The 17,805-nt window shown below is 39.1% G+C and overlaps 1 protein-coding gene across 10 annotated transcripts in view; it reads left to right on the forward strand.

Moving 5' to 3' along the window:
- Window positions 1–17,693, forward strand: part of LOC108556082 (nuclear receptor coactivator 2) — a 220,903-nt gene extending 203,210 nt beyond the window's left edge. For 5 of the 10 annotated variants that reach the window (XM_017912056.1, XM_017912134.1, XM_017896632.1 and 2 more), the window contains 14 exons: window positions 239–1,322; window positions 1,703–1,828; window positions 1,949–2,281; window positions 2,417–2,716; window positions 2,856–3,021; window positions 3,301–3,476; window positions 3,655–3,984; window positions 4,060–4,172; window positions 4,243–4,369; window positions 4,594–4,879; window positions 5,990–6,313; window positions 10,704–10,880; window positions 12,207–12,283; window positions 16,942–17,693. In XM_017912056.1, coding sequence (XP_017767545.1) covers window positions 239–1,322; window positions 1,703–1,828; window positions 1,949–2,281; window positions 2,417–2,716; window positions 2,856–3,021; window positions 3,301–3,476; window positions 3,655–3,984; window positions 4,060–4,172; window positions 4,243–4,369; window positions 4,594–4,879; window positions 5,990–6,313; window positions 10,704–10,880; window positions 12,207–12,283; window positions 16,942–17,019 — 3,697 coding nt within the window. In that variant the 3' untranslated portion in view covers window positions 17,020–17,693. The remainder of the gene's footprint in view (window positions 1–238; window positions 1,323–1,702; window positions 1,829–1,948; window positions 2,282–2,416; window positions 2,717–2,855; window positions 3,022–3,300; window positions 3,477–3,654; window positions 3,985–4,059; window positions 4,173–4,242; window positions 4,370–4,593; window positions 4,880–5,989; window positions 6,314–10,703; window positions 10,881–12,206; window positions 12,284–16,941) is intronic. The other 5 variants (XM_017896710.1, XM_017912213.1, XM_017897118.1 and 2 more) reach the window with 5 other exon arrangements.
- The last annotated feature ends 112 nt before the right edge of the window (window positions 17,694–17,805 follow it).

The raw sequence follows: 17,805 nt of genomic DNA on the forward strand, positions 1-17,805 counted from the left end.
CTCTCTCTCTCTCTCTCTCTCTCGAGGAAACAAAAGTCTGTTCGATCATCGAACCCCATTGGCATCGTTTCGGTAGCTTCGACGAGGATACGAGATTGCCTAGCACTGTTCACCGCGTGCAACGCAAACCGTTACATAGTACATAGTAATGCTTAGTGTTAGACTAAACAGAAAAAAAAAGTGTTTTTTTATGGTAACTGGCAAATACATGTGTTGTTTTGTTTCTTGTCCATGATAGGGACAATGACTTAACGCCTATCGAGGGTGGTCAGCTTTCCAACAACAAAGTGTGCTCCGGACACTCTAGTAACCGTTGTGCGAATAATAGTAATAATAATAATGGTAACAATAACAATAACGTGGGTGGCCCGCTGATGTCCGTGGCGCATCTAAACGGTCAAGTGAGTGGTATCAGTAGTCGGGGGTTGGCGGGCACGTCGTCGCACACCGGTTCCGGCGCGACATTGTCAAACTCGATAGTGTTTAACGCGGCCGAGTCCTGCACCCCCCTGCCGTCGCTAAGTACCAGTAATCCGTTCAACCACTTTTCGGGGAACATGGACTTGGAATTCGAGCTCTTCCCCAGTTCCACGTGGGACTTGGATAGTAGCAGCGGGTGGGCAGATAGGCCCGAATCGAGAGCGAGCGGGCCACCAAACTCACGACCATCTTCCCAGCCAGCCCCGACATCTCCGAGTCCCCAGGGAACGTTCTCCTCTAATTCGGCGGTGGCGCCTCACTGCAGTCCCCTACGCGCGTTCAGCCCGACTTCAGGCAACGCGGCTCACACCTTCAGTAATTCGTTCCCCTTCAGTCCGCTTCAGGAATCACAGACGTCCTCCTTGACGAACAGCGCTGCTAGTAGTGTTAGTGCCACCGGAGCAGCAGCCGGATTGACGCCCAAGAGACAGGATGAAGGGAAGACCGGATGCTCGACCACCAACCAATCCACCATGGAAAGCAGCAACGCGAGAAACAACGCGGGCTCCGTCGCTGGAACAGCAGCCGCAGCCGCGGCTGGCCAAACAGGAGTCTCCGCGGCCGTTGTCGAAACTCAGAACAGTGTTGTGTCCACCGAGTCCGGTAGACTGAGAGACTTGTTGACCAAGGGGACTAGTGCTAGTGAGGACAGTCAGGACAATGCGAATAACGATTCCGAGAGCCAAAATAAGCATAGGATATTAAAGATCTTGTTGAATCAGCAAGACGAGGACGATTTTCATCCGGAGCATAATAATAAAGTGCACACGAGTCCTAGCAACATGCCGAAACCGAGCATGGAGCATTCGAAACCTTCGCTTGGAAATAATATGCTGTTACAGGTAAACAAGCTGATCATTGGCATCGAATTCCAACTGGCATCGGACTGGTGCCAATCGGTCTCTGCTTTCATCTGCTTCATATTATCGTTATTCTTTTTTTTTCTTTTTTTTCTTTTTTTTTTGTTTCTATTTTCTCAGCTTTCTTTACATACGTGGTCAACCAATATTTTTATTGCCAGGTAGTTGTTCTTTCGATATTGTCATTGATGTATTAGATATTACAAACGAGTTATCGATAGCGGTTGTGATATACTTGTCGAGTATTGTATGTCAAAGGATTAGAAAGGGCGATAACTATTGGTTGATCGCAATGTTCTGTTATGTAATTATATATAGGAACTTGTTGATTGCAATTTTACTGAATGTACCTTTTTTTCAAGAAGCTATTAAACGAAAAGAACGACGACGAGGACGAAGAAGCTCGCGCCGGATTGAAGAAGAGGAACGAACTCCTACAAGAGCTTCTGAAAGACCAAGATGACGAGAGGAAAGTACAAGGGCAACAGGTAGGTAGTCGTGAGCTAACCTGCTCGAGCTATACTTACAGTCGTTGCGTGTAATTTAAAGAAATATCAAGATCAATAATATTTATCAACGTAGCTAATAGAATGTTGTAATACGAACAGTGTAAGTCACAAACTCGGGAAGAGGATTCTCTGTTGCGAAGTCTTGGATTCCGGAACACCACGCCATCACCGTCTCAATCGAGCGACAACGTTGGCCTCGGTGGCACCACTCAGGTCGGTCAGAAGAGACCTGGCGAAGACGGTGACTTGAATATAGCAGCGAAACGACCCATGGATGGGTCACACCAAGTATCCTCTTCCGGCACGTCAACCAATGCCACCAGCAAGCTCTGGGAGAGGAATAAGATGTTAGCTTCGTTATTGGCTAAGCAGCCTCCTCAGCCAACCACTATCCCACCAATACCTGCGTCTGTGATATCGGCAACGCCTCAGGTAATTAAATATCTAATTACTTTCTGTTGGTGAATATTACTTAACATTCTCATTATGGGAACGAGATTGGTCGTGAAGTTTTGGAAGTTCAAAGAAGACGAAGTAACTAATCGATGTCTTTCTCTGTTATAAAAGGATAAGCTGGTTCGCCTAGGATTGAAATCGCAACAGCCGCAGCAGCAATCACAGTCACAGTCCCAGCCACAACCGCAGCAGCAACAACAACAGCAGCAGCAACAACAACAACAGCAGCAACAGCAGCAGCAGCAACAACAGCAGCAGCAGCAACCTTGGACAGGTGGCAGCATGCAGTCGGTTGGTGGCAATAACACGATTACGACAACCGCTACTACCACACGAACTCCTCTCCAAAGCCAGTCGAGACAACTACCTCGTCAAACAACCAATACCTACCTCACTCATATGCTAAGTCAGGTAATAGTCGATTTATTATGTTGCGCAATGATTAAGCAACGAGAATAATCCGATGTATTGTCAAGTTTTTAGAAAGTAAAAAGTAAGAGTCGTACAGAGTCGAATGAATGATCCTGAGATCTGTTATACGTGTTTGCAGCAACAAAGACCTCAAATGGGTCAAATGGATTCGGAATTTGCGGGCAGCGGGGAGTATCGTCAAAGGAGCACCGATCCTAGTAGTTGGAATAACCAGTCATCAGACCCTGATCTTTCCGATATTTTAGATCAAGTTATCGAGATCGTACCGGATGAAGCTATTACAGGTATGCAATTAATTATCACCGTTACTAAACGCACGAACCGTACCTAATGTATACTCGTCTTTCACTCCTGTATACTTATGTATCTTAAATATATAACTTTATACCTTCGCTGTCACGGCATAATTGTAAACCTTGTGATTTTGCTTTCTTTAACGATGCTACGTTTAGAGATATACTCGCCAGCAATAAGCTAACACACTCGCGAGAAGTATTTGTGCAACCTGTTACGCGTGACAGCGAAAGTAATTATCATTATAGACAATAATTTTTATTCAATAGATTCGTCTGCGATAGCAAATCTCCTAGATGTAATCGAAACGCCGCAGGACAACGCGCTGAACGAGAAAATGGCGATTAACGCGATACAGAAGTCGTTGATGTTATGCGAGACTGCCGTAAATCCAACGTCTTCCACCATAACAATTCCTGGCACGCCTCCAGCTTACTCCACCGCAGTAAGTTGATACCCTTTTCGTGCATATTTTTATAATGCGCCTGCAGTAATCATAATGTACGTCTAAATACGCATATACTCTTAGCAGTAGCATCATCGGTATTATTTGCCTCTTGTACTTGTTACAACGTCATACGTGCTCGTTATAATTAATATTTACGAACGATATAATTCTTTAGTTGGGTACCACACCTGTAACGACGAGTCATAGTTACCAACCACCACCGATGTATCAGCAACAGCCAAGGATGAGGTTTAACACGCAACCAGGCGTCAGGCAGACGACCGCTCAATTCACGCAGCAGCAACAATTACAGTTGCAGCAACAGCGAACGAAACTGATACAGCAGCAGCAGCAGCAACAATTGAAGCAGAGGTTGTTGCAGCAACAGCAGCAGCAGCAATTACTCATTCCTTCCAATGCTACAGCTACGGACCAAATTACCACCGGCATTCACAATATCGATAATCTTCTAAACAATACTGTTGCGCCAAATGTATCGTTGCAGGTAATCATAAAATTAGATCGAATTATCATATTGAAATACAAAGGAGAGATTTGCATAAATCATTATTGTTCTCAGCGGTCGAGTGTCCCAGATTCACAAGTGTCTCCAGGTTATGGGGGATCCGTCCAGATGCCTTCCGGTCACCGACTTGCTCATTCGTACTCTCATCCTTCAACGTTACCACAACAGTGAGCAACCTCGAGATAAATCGAATTAATAATTATTTCACGATTATTTAACCATCGTTTTTGTTTCCAGCCCTATCGTAAACAGTAATTTTAACAGTGGTCAACAAGTGTCTGCGGCTGCACGACTCTCGCCGCATTCTCCCGCTGGTATTTTGTCATTCTCACATCCGCAGCCGCTGTCACCACGAGTGACGCAAGTACGTTTCACGAGTCGTTTAATTAGAGAAGGCGTCCTAAATGCTTGACGCGTAGTTTCATTTGTATTTTTAAGTTTTATTTTTATTTAATCGAAAGGGGTGCACGCGTGGCTTCTTAGAATAATTTCCATTGCTTACTTGTAGCCACGTTTACATAGCTTTCGTTTTTGTTTACGATTTAACAACTTCAGTATTTAATTTTCCTTTTACGTTTTGTGATTAAGGGCAACTATGGTAATACCCCGAGGTTATTCGCCGTTAACCAGGTGAGATCGCAACAACAGCCTACCGCTCAGCAGCAGTTGCAGCAACAACAAAGATCGATGCCGTCGCCAGGGACACCAGCATCTGCTCGGCAATCTCCGTTTCCGGCGGAAACCTTTCCCCCACCTACGTCTCCTACAGCTAGCCAATTTCCACCTGGTCCTAATCCTGGTGCACCAAATCCTTCAGCCCAATATCGGTTGCAACGGACCACGTCTACACCTTCAGCTACGACTCAGTTGCCAGGTAGGTTGATATTCTGCTCGAAATTCCTTTTTATCCTCGGTACAGCTCTGCATATTACGGATATATACATTGAGACTATTTTTTCGGTCGCTGCTACTAATCCTGCAGTTGTGCATTTATTACGTTTAAATCGTGTATCTTCGATTGTACAGGTTGTGATACCTTTTGATGTGATCGTAATATGTAAAATTGTGTTATTAGTATTTGCGAATTGAACGTTTAAAGAAAGCGAGAGAGAGAGGGAGAGAGAGTTCGTAGATGATTTTTAATGTGTAAGGTATTTGTGTAATTATAAATATTAACTTCACCCGTATCTAGTGCAAAGCGTTCAAGAATTCAAAGACGGTGATCGCGTTGTGATTTCGTTTATCGTGTCGGTGTCGTTATGAATAATCGGTACTCTACATTAGTGTGATTAATTTTAAGTATTCATATAAGTAACACAATAATGCGCATATGGAACGGAAGGTGTGATTTAAATAAATATTTTCTGTCCACGTAGGTAAGTATACCACTGTTTCAAATATGTGTTTCTCTGTTGTATGCAATATTCTGAAACAGAACAAGTACGTTTAGATTAGATAGATATGCGTATAGATGTTTTTATTAATTTTTCACGTCAGTATTTTTTGTCATGTTTACTTGATAGCAGTTGTTCAAACTAAATTTTATGCTACAAGCCTTAAAAACAAAAAACTCTTCATATTAATTCAACGTTATTTTCCATTAATCTTGGAATAAATTTAAAATAGAAGTATCGTAAATTCAACCCCGTTTTAAAACTAAAATGTCGCTATTAATTCGTAATATTCTTGCAATTTTAAATCCCGTTTAAAATGATATAAAGAACAATTGAAAAGGGAGGAAAAATAGCGTGAGCAATTTTTAAATCATCCACTGTAATATGCACTTAATATCCGTATCGGCTTTTAACAAATAATTTATAATAAAACAAAAAGAACACCAACAACTTTACCAAAGCTATACCGTAATAAAACTAAAAAATTCTAATCTCGAAGCGGAGCATGGAGGAAAGCTGACTAGAAGCGTTATAAACGTTTTTACTATCAGATGCGAGGAACAAGGAGATAGACAAGCTTGATGTTGCAGGTGGGGTAGGTTCGCCCCGGCACTACGGCGGAGTGAGTAAGGAACAACCTCTTCTTTCACCTAGTCATCCACATTCGGGTTGCAACCCGGCAACACCGACTCACAATCAACACAACGTAACGAATACCCAACAACACTTCTCCAACCAACAACATTCTTCTATGATATACCACACGACCGCCAATACTATCAACACAGCTGACATGCAGAACAATCAGTTCTGTTACGATCGGACGTCTGTTCCACTCTATTCGTCAGGGCCTGGGGACACGCAGGACGCCAGGCCTTTGCCTCCCGGTAATCCTGTCAATCACCAATTGGGTGGTAAGTCATGTGACCACTTAATGTCATGTGACCATCACTTCGTCATCATCACACCCCCTTCCGTATATGCCCTTCTTTGTATCTAAAGTACCTCGTGTCACGAAATCGGCTACAACGGCATGAGACATTCTGTTTTCCTTCTTTTTTTTTTTTTTTGTTGGTACATGGAAAAGCACATCATTCTCTATCACCATCCACCCATCGATGTATCTACCTAAGCAAGTGTAAATATAACGACCATCCAAGTTGCAGCGTTTTTTCATGCGTTCAGTGTACCCACTGTCATTATAGACGCCCTGTAAATCTCCTCTTTTACATCTCATGTGGGAAATGGTGCTTGTTGCGTGGCTAATCAGACACTGTGGAGTTCCTTGCGTTTCATTTAACGTCATTCGGACCACTTCACCTCTCGTTCAGCGACGTCTCATTCTCGCCCATTCCGGTGTTACCGTCATTACTCTATTCATCAAGGATACATCATTCCTGCAAAAATTCCTGCTTGCTAGATGCAATTGAAGCGATAGAATCATGCTTGAACCACCGTTGTTGGATAGTACTCCTGTGACTCGTGACATTCGAAGAAACAGCCGACTCATTGTCTTTTGCATCTTTTCCACTATTTCCTCGCGTTTTACTCAAATTCGAGCTTTCTGTTTTCTCGTGGTTCTGGTAGTTAGCGGATCATCTTCATAATTCTCTCTTTCATTTCTCTTTTCCTACGATCGTATACCTAACGAGAGACCAACGCAAAGTAACGTATCCTATATCGAAATAGCGTTAAATGTTGCATGGTGCTTTTGTTCATAAGTTTGAGAACCGGCTATCGACGTAACCATACCCGTGGAATGTATTCTTCATTCACCATTAGTAGTATGAAATTGCGAATGGAAGAACGCTGCTGACACTCTCCTCTTCTTGTTTCTTCGATTACGTTGCGAAGATACGCGTACGTTGCTTATTCCAGTTTTATTTATTTTACAATTTAATGACGCATAGACACAGTTACTCTTGTAATCATTTTTATATTCCGTAAATTTTCGGAAATTTAAATTCTCGAGAAAGTAAAATGCTTAAATCGTTGTTGTCTTATTAACGGAATATATACAATTCGCGTTATGAATTATTCACGTTGCGCTTATAGGAAGTGAAACTTTATTTCGCTTAAAAATGAATCACGTTTAGTGCCCTTTACTGTTTAAATATTTATAATTAGGAATAAATAATTGAACATTTATATGAGTGACGTATTCGAATTTTTTCAACGTAATTAATAGGAAGAAAGGAACAGCTGTCTTTGACGGTAAACTGACGCGAACAATTTCATACTCTCATCAGATGATCCTTTCATTTTGTGAATAACAAATCCACACGTGATCCTAACGAAGCAAAATAATTGGATCTTTCCATACCAAGAATTTTGTTGAATGTTCGTTCGTTGGAACACATACATTATGTAAAAACGTGATAAAACGCCTCGTGTCTCTGGGAGCAAATCGATTCATCTGTGTTTTCAAGAATCGTGATGTAACATAGTACATATTCATCCCCATTTACGTGATACACCCCTTCTCACACTAATTCCAGCGATACAAACATGATGTTCCACTGTGCACTCTACTTCCTTTTTTTTTTTTTAGCGATATAGAGACTACACTTTCCTATGGTGATTGTAGACACTGATGTACTTATATGTAATGACATAGTAGATAAGTCACGTAGGAAAGACTGCCCTTTGTATCATATCTTTTTAGGTACCTCTCTTGTGACTCGTATGCGTTAAAATCACCGTACTGTTTAAGGTGGACCGGAAACGGAAGCGGGCAAATCGTATACAAGTTATTTTATAAAATTCATTATAACGCTGTAGAGCTATTTAAAAGATGGCCCTTAGGAAAAATAGAACAGCGACAATATCGATAGGAAAAATATAGCGAGTAACGAAAGCAGTGATTTTAATTTGATTTTTCATTATATTAATAATAGAAGCTATGGACGAATGATTTCTAAATTTATGATACAAGTATTAACCCTTTGCACTTGATGACTTTTGGCTAGAGAAGAGTAGAAATTCAAAGATTCTCTACTAAAAAGCTGACGATACTTTTTTGAGCAGTAAATAAAGAATTGTATGATAATAGAATTGTAGAATTATTTGATTTCGATACCTCGCACACTGTTACATTGCATTAAATTTGATATATTAATTAATATCGATCTTCCAAATTTTATGAAATCGTGACTGAAGCTCACCTTTCGAGTGCAAAGGGTTAATATTGTATTAATTGTATTATTGTATTGTATTAATAAATAACAATATTAATATAATATTGTTATTAATATTGCAAACTAGTGTTTAATTTTCGTCATATAAATCAGTCGTACGTTAATAGCATTGGTTTAAATCATTATTTTTAAATATATCGAGAAGTTTATTTTGCAAATAAAAGCATTGCGCTTTAGTATGTAAATTTTCCAATTGTTGGAAATCGCATTTTGAATGCTGATTTGCCCATTTCCGGTTCAGAACGTACTTGCACTATTTAGTGATTACCTCCGGCACTTCCGGACCACGTAAATTAGCGTCACTATCACTTGCACCACATATATGAAATCTGTGTTATAACTAATATATACTTACTGCTATCTCCATATCGTAAGATTGGATTTCTTGTATTAGTGAAATTAGAAATGATACCAACGATAACGTGTAAAAGCGAATTGCTTGCACCATTCTTGTCGCTGAGTCAGTATGTCATTCGTAGAGTTTAAAATGTGAAATGTTTCCTCATTTTTTTTCTTCTTTCATTGAATAGTTGATTTTTACCGTTTATAGATTTTATTCAACGTTCAACGAAGTTTTATTTAATTAATAGCGACTTTTGATTAAAAGTCGAAAGCAGATCTCTATTATTTTTCAGTTGATTTTGCTAAATCGTGAAAGTATTTCATTTCCATCGTTATGGAAGCATATTATCGCGTAAATTAATTTCGCATATATCGGTGTAATTTATATTGACTTTAGAAAATCATTACTCATAATTTTCAATTGTTTACGTTCAATTTTGTATGCTTGTTATTATCACGCTGTTTCGTTTTCCTTCTGTTTATGTTTTCCATCAATCTTCGTTTCATTTGCAATTTTTATTCATACGTACGAATTATTTTCTACGTGTTTGTAGCATCCGTTATATGTTGCGTTATTTTACAATTGGAGCATGATTAATGCAGACGGTTATTTACGTTTGTTTGCCTCGGTTCGAAATAGTCTTTATTGTTCTTAATTTCCAATCAAATTTAAGCATTATAGGATAGAAATTACTTCGTTATGTTCGAGTATGCGTACTTTATAAATACGAATGCATCGCCAATATTTCTCATTCTTATTTCTTTTACGAAGATAGAACAAATACATAGGATAAGTCTTAAAATTATTTCTTTTTTTTTTTTCAATAACTCGTAACAATTGTTAAGTGAACCACCGGAAAATATCGACCATGTCGATGAGTATAGTCTCGTTTGCCATTAAATTGCACGCAAAACGAATTGTACTTAGAAAAAAAAAACTAATGCACTTGATCACTTTAATCATTCTCCAATTTCCGTTCAACGTTCATCCGTACAGTAGAATTAAAAAATGTGTGAGTCCACGGTTTTCAGAACCGGTCGTATGTCTTAAATAACGAAACTAAGAAGATATTACTAACAACGACGCATTCTCATGTACAGTGCATCGAGCTTTTGTGATTAATCATTGTCACTAAACGCAATGTTACTAAGCATCGTCGAGCACAATTTACGTTAAATGTTTGTTGGTGCTCTGTCTTATAAATGTTATCTTACAGAAAGCAAACGGAGAAAAAAGAAAAAAGAAAGAAAAAATGAGACGGAAAGAAGCCAAAAGCTTTCGTTACGGTGCTCCTCTAGCGAACGAAGGCTAGGAATTATCGTCTCCTGATAGCACTTTTATTTCTAATTTTTTTTTTTTTTAAATTTAAATTTTCCTTACTATCTCTCTTTCCACCAAGAACTTCATCGTGCTTGAAAGTCATGATAAATATCCATGAACGGATGGGCCGCAGGTATCGATTTGTTACAGGATAAGTCATTTATCGAACCTATGTCAACGCAATATTGTAAATACCGCATTTTGTAATAAAGCATTCATCCTGTTACCTTTGACTAACTTTTACGTTATGGCTTGCACAATAATACACGATCTATAAGTAACCACTCGTGGTACGTTTACCATCGATTTACCGATTAAAGAGAGAAAAATAACGACGATAAAAGGACAGGATATGAATAGAAAAGATAAAGGGAAAAGGAAGATCGTGGCTCGTTCGTGACGTGTGTCAAAAAGATCTGACGAATTCGTTTCGTTTTGTCACAGGAAACGCTAGCAGCACTTCGGAGTTCGTGAGGCAAGAATTGAGAGCGATCGTTGGCGCACGAACGCAACAGCAGCAACAGCAAAGGGTACCTAACAACATTCAAAACAACCTTTCTGGTCAAGTATCTCAGGACGATCTCGAAGCACTCGGTCTGACGTTCGAAATGTCTTCTACAGGTACGTCCGTGGAAAGAGGAGATTCGTTTTCCCTTTTGAAAGTGGTGTGTCAGTCGAGAGGGTTAGTCGAACAGCTTGTGAAAGAGGGACGGAAAAGAAATTAGTTTCGATTTCGTTTCTTTCTTGCTTTTCAAAAGTTCCGAAGATCAATTCGATTAATTGATAAAACACGCGATTAATTCGAATATTCTGATTTCGCCTGATCATGATACGACATGGAGGAATTTTTTTCGAGTCGTTTAACGATCTTCATTGGTTCCTCGTTACTAACAAAATCGAAGAAGTTGAATTTTACGTTCCGCTGCACATTGTTCACGGATTTTCAATCGCAATTTCTGTACGTTGTAAATAGCGCATGTAACATGCTGGAAGCTGTGAAAAAGTATTACAGGGATCCTGCATATTATATTTGACATAAACTCTCGCTTGATTTATATACGTACCATTTGATTACACTGCGACGAATTTCGTGCTAGTCCGTGAGATTTTTCGTCACAAGGATATCACGTTCTCGATATTGTGAAAAAGACGATCTAACTTAAATACACGTATATATATCCTCGTATCATCTGAACCTCGACCTTGCCGAAGTAAATTCCTAGGAAACCGTGTAGATAAAATCTGTCGTTGGAGGGACGAATCACGATTCAGCAGTAAATGGTACCAATAGAACTGCTTTTTCGTCTAGAGTATCGAGCCACGTAGCTTCACGTTTGTCAATCGTTGTCACGTGTCATTTTGTTGCCTTTATTACCGATTTTACCGACTTTATTGTCGATTTTACCGTCATTGTCCTTCAAATTCCGCCGTTTTGCAAAATTCGCGCGCAGGAACGAACGCACAGCGTTTCGTTGGCATTGCTCGCGAGAATCTCTGCTGAACCGTCTGATCGCGACCAGCTGAAAAGTACCATTCGAAAACGCATTCGATTCGATCCAGTGCTAATTCACTCGGCCTTTTCTATGGTCATTGTCTCTCGCTCTCGTAAGTGTACAACCGACACGCGAATTTATCGACGGTTTGAAAACGGCACTATGGCTTTTCACGATCGGATTCGGCTACCAGATCGGGGCACAATGGCCCCTTGAGACTACGCGAAAATCGACGGTGGTGACGAAGAAACGCGATGATGATCCCGATAGCCCGTATCTCTCTCGTGTGCGTGAGAACAAGTATAGCTATGTGTGTGCCTATCTACATATATGTACAGGATTGAAAGGTGTGTGCCCTACACACGAACACGAATACGTCCGCTTCTTGTAAGAAAACGCATTATCTCTAATGAAAGATTGGTGGTAACGCCTACTGTTACAATGTCCTAACTAGGTGAGGCTGTGGTTAGCGATGGCCCTGCCAAGAGCTGGGCCATTGGGAGTGCCGGAAGTGCCCCCTCGTCCTCCAGGGTAAGACCCTTCCGACAATTACTTTTACGTATACATATTATATATATACATATATATACATATACACTTATTTATTTATCTCTCTCTTTATATATATATATACAATATTTTTTTTCTTTTTTACAAATTTACTTTCATCTGATTTTGTATGCTATGTCTTCCCTTCTTCGCTTGGCTTCAGAACTTATTGTGCACGACATGTTTAATGAGTACTTTTTTTTTTCTCTACGCACTGAGCGTAAAACTTGTAGGGGGTATTTTAGCGCTCTCTCTCTCTCTCTCTTTGCATGCGTCACTTTGAACGTTGTTACGTTTATTTAATTATTTAATTCTAGTGCGTACGTGCGTTCAGTAGACGTAAGGATACGTGTGCATATCTGGATCGTTGACGCCGAGGCTACGTATTACATTAAGTCGAGATCTATCTGTTTTGCATCGTGAAATGGTATTTTTCAGGCCACCTTTGTGTCTCTCTATCTCTTTTATTCTTTCTCCGTCGTTTTTTTACCTTTTTTTTTTTTCTTTTCTTTTTCTCTCCTTTTTAACATCGTTTCTTCCTCTCCGATCCGAACGAGAGTGAAGGGTATTTTGACTTTCCACGGCCAGAGAGAGACCATCTGTCCTCTGATGTTCACGGATATACACGGTTATATTGACTTTGTACGATTGACAGCTGCGTGGTCGTACAAAGGATAACACCGAGTTAGCTTGTTTGTCTAGCCAGAACGCGATCAGCCGCGGTTCATAACTTTCCTTCTCTACGGTGTTTATTTTTATATATTCTTTTTTTGTATTTTTTTTTTTTTTTTATTTCTCTACTTTCCCTTTTCGTTTCTCGTTGCCGTTGCGTTTAGAGACGCAATCGTAGTCGAGGCATGAGTTATTTGGAGTGCAAGTATCGGAGTAAAATTGGTATTTCGTATTTCTTTCTATACGTATCTCTTTCCCGAATATACCTCGGTTACGATCCAATTTGAACAAAATTTTTTTCACTACTTTCATTGGATTGGAATTAAACGCGTAGTCGCGTGGAATGGAAAGAATATAAAAGTAGAATTATTCAAACTTTGTTAGAATTCTTGGCGAAATAATTAATTTTTGGGTAAAGGGAACGATAGTTAAAAAATTCGAACAGTATCTCTGTAAAAGGGTTGGTTAATCAGGGTAATTATGGTTATCGAGCTTAACGATACCGATGTTCCCGGAAATTACGCAGAAAAATTGCGGTCTAAGATTCAACTGGTTTTTTTATTACTTAAATTCTCGATTCACGACACACGGTTTATTTCAAGTTTTACACTCAGTGGCAATTCGCGAGGCTGGGAAATGCAACCTTCGCCTCTTTATATAACTGTGTCAGTACGACTAATATCATTGTTGCAAAACGAGAGAAGTAGTATCGAGAAATTACTGGAAAGTCTTTAATTACGCTCGTTAACGTTTCATACGATCCAGTGTCATATCATTCTTATGCATAAAACTAATGTCTATTCTCCTCGATTGTATTAACTGCTAGTAACCATTCAGATACTTCTTGTTCGCGTGTTAGACTAATGCAATGCAAAGCTATGCAGATATTCCGTTCAGATACTCTTGTAAATTCGTATAATTTTTTCAAATTAAAAAAGATACGCTGGGATAGCTACATTTTTTAAATTTACTCGTGTAGATACAATATTTACTATTTTATTTAATTCCAGGCTTTTCATTTTTGTTTTTTTTTTACGATTAATTAACACGTGTTAATACGTATCTATTTTATGGCTAGGAGTATCTACTTCGTAATGACTTTAGAAAATTTATTTAATACCAACACGATGCTATATTTGAAAAAAGAATTTTTCATCTTCGCTATTGTTCCTTGCGACTTCATTCGATACCTTTAAATCGCAGCAAAAAGAAAATTATAATTGGAAAATACATTTTTTTATTCAACTTCAATGGTACTTGGATCCTTTTTGCAAAATTTCTTTTACTCGTAATACAACTTTTTATCGATTCAATAGAAATTCTCGTAACTTGAAATTTTTGTCATTACGAGTCCAGGGAAAGAGTTAAAGCTTTGATACTTTTCTGAAAGAAACGTCGGAAAATATTTCTCTTCTTTTCTTCTCTTCTTAGGAAAAAAGATAGTATTCAGGTAACAAGACGATACGGGTTGAAGATGTTTATATACCCGATCTGACATTTCTATTCTTTTTTTTTTATTTCTTCAAACGCTGCTGTGTTATACGAGAAAGGGAACGTCTAGTTTGTTGGTCGATGTTCCTAAGCGCAAATACGATCGGTGCGGAGACACGTTGTTTCCTCTTTATTCTACAGGGTGATGGTGCCGTAAGCTTCAGCTCATTCGAAGTAATCAATATTAATCACACTGCCATTGTTGTATCGTGTAACGTACATTTAGTATTGTAATGCTTTTTCACAGCGAGCCAAATGGACATCTAAGCGCGTAGCTCCTTATTACTATTTCTCTCTCGTATGCTGATTGCTCTCGTTGCATGAGGCGCAACTATCGTCGCGTTTTAAGTTTCACGCCGACGAGACCGGAAGTGAGTCAAAGAGAACGCAGAAGCCTCCGAAGGCCAGTCGCGAATATTCATTCTATTAATTAAATTCCAACTTACCTTCTTTAATGCAATGCGAAGTAGCTGCCTGTAATTTTCGCTCGGATAATAGCAATTTTAATCGCGTGTTAAATTAACGCGTTCAACGCGATAGTAATTTTAGCCGAATTTTTCCGATCCGTGCGACGATCGGTTCGAGTTATTTCAATTTTAATTATCTTATTTAGCGAAATATCAACAGAGAAATATAACGAGAAATTATTATTTCCTTTGTGTATTCTAGAAATTGGTATTTGCTACGCGTTCATGTCGAATATGATAAAATTATGTAAATAAAGAGAAACGGGCATTGAATTTTCGAATAAAATATTGAAATAAATGTCAACTAAATTTTTTAACATCATTATCGCTGTTGTAGATGCAATATTTCTTTTCTAGAGGTTCTCGGCTATTTTACCTTAAATTATCACGATGAAATTAAGATAAATCACGAGTAGATTTTCATGACTGATCTCTACTGTCAGTTGAACGCGTTGATACGGTTTAACGGCCAACGATTGATTCAAATAATCGGTTTAATCATTTTTGTTATCGAAGATTGGTTAATTAATCGAGTACTGGGTCCGCAGAAGCCTGTTGGTTTTATTTGTATATTAGTCGAAAGATCGAAACTAGCAATTCTTCGACGATTCGCGATAAGTTCAGTGTAGCTTTTTTAACGTTTCGTAAAGTAACTGCTTTTCTATAGAAAAAGAAAGAGAAGACAGAAAGTAAGACAGAAATAAAATAGCTCCGTTTCTTTCCTCGTTTGTGGCCTCTTCTCTTCGAGTATCGTCGATTCGCGAACAGCCAAAACAAATCTTTCTTTCTCTTCTTCGTTTATTTTTCTTTTTTTATTTTATTTTATTTTATTTTTTCAATTTTTTTTTTAACGTCATTAGACTAGCGGCCTTTGGTGTGCATTGGAACTTTGGATGTATAGCGAACATATGTGGCTTCAGTACAGTTTTCTTTTTGAGTTTTGACTTTGCGTTTGCCTCCGCAGGAGCATTCTACCAGACCGATATCGATCGATTTCACGTCGAGAACTAGACGAGATTTTTTTTTTGTTTTTTCGTTTATCTTGTGCTTTTTAGAAGAAAAGGAGTACTCAAAAAGTTTGAGACACCGTACTCGGTTCCTTGTCGAGAGTAAATTGAATATTGTTTGGAAGAAGAGATAGCGTTACATTCACTGCCAATATTACTATGATATTCGATTCCAGAGTTAAAAATAAGTGAATATGTTTGACGTTTGTATGAAAAATTGTTTTAATAATATTACACTAAGTTTTCGATTTGAGTGGGTCGCAAAATTTTTGAGTACTCGCGAATACTAAACAGAAACGCATTAGTTTTGAATACGTAGTGTCACGATCTCGGGTTTTAATAGATACTCAGAATGTAGGTGCTTTTGGACAGACTACTTACCTGTCGTCGATACTACGCGAATTGATCAGTTGCCGGTTAACGATTTAACTCTGTAATAATTTACAATAATTCAAGTTTCACGATACACCCGGAATGGTGTTGTAAAATTGACACGAATCTCTTAGCAAGTTGACTTACTATACACTTACTTTCCTCCGTTTCACGCGAGACGATCTATTCGAAATTTTACCTTTATACGTACACGAAGTATCCTTCACTTTATTATACTTTCGCGCGAAACATTCAGGTCCAAAAGACTCCATTATGCAACGCACGTAACATCCTAAAGTCAAACTTCTTGCAAGCGCAAAGTGGAATAACTATTTTACATCCTACATCTTACCATGTAGCACATGCGCAACAAGCTTGCATTATGCAATAAGAATACATGACTCACGCAATTCAGTACATCATCATCCTCATAATTCTCGTCACACAGTACTCTGTCCAATTTTCTCTACATTCTGAATTAATCAGCAATCTTAAAAATGACAAAGAAAGAAGAAAAAAAAAGAAAAAAAAAAAAAAGAAAAAAACTGGTTGCCGCTATCTTCAATCTGTTATCACAATAGCGAATAGGAAGCAAGACACGTAGACTAATCAGACGGATTTCATTTTGCAGACTTCTATGGAGGAAGTGGCTCGAGGTGATCCGAAGGTGAACCAGTCGTCACTGTTACAGAAACTGTTGTCCGAGTGACTGCCGGCCAACGCTTTGCACGGTAAAGGAATCTATGTAATATACGTTTGAACGCGAAACCAGAGACAGGAAGAAAGAAAAAGAAGCCAAGGAACGTGAGAACGGAAAAGGAAAGGGAGAAAGGAAAAGGGAAAAAGGCAAAGAAAGATAAAGATGGAAAGGAAATCGATCACACATACACGCATGTACACCCTATACGTAATGGATACTAATTGTATTATATGTAAACGCTGCATCACACGAAGTCAGTATTCAGATACGTATCACCAAATACAATTTCGAAGGAGGATAAAGAAAGCTAGACCGCTGCGCCGTGCTCTCCGTGGCCTCTATGGCGTTGGAACAGCTCGAAATCGCGGAGCATGTCACGGAATGTCGACCAGTGCATCGACGTTAATCTCATTCGAACTCGAAGGACCAAAAGTTTCCGTTTCTCGTTTGGCTGTGTCGAGATTTTTCGGTGATCGTATTAGATTGTCCTCGGCCTCGTTAACGTCGAGACGAGACCGTCTCGGTTTCAGTGAGGAATGTACGAGGAGCCCGTGGATCGGTGTTGGCGAACGATCGAAGCACGACAGCGGATCGAAATTCGTGAATTTTAAATGTAAAACAAGAAGTGGAATGTTGATATCGCGGTTCGTTGAACATAGGTTGGAAATAGGGATGGGGCGCGGGGAGCACGTGGCACGATAGTGCGATGTTCTTATTTTATATATATATATATATGAAAAAGAAAGAAAGAAAGCCTTTCTCGGGGCATCCCAGCTTCGGACGATATTTGAGTAT

Source organism: Eufriesea mexicana, unplaced genomic scaffold (genome assembly GCF_001483705.2).
Source record: "Eufriesea mexicana isolate 0111107269 unplaced genomic scaffold, ASM148370v2 scaffold4744748300, whole genome shotgun sequence".
Taxonomy (NCBI): domain Eukaryota; kingdom Metazoa; phylum Arthropoda; class Insecta; order Hymenoptera; family Apidae; genus Eufriesea; species Eufriesea mexicana.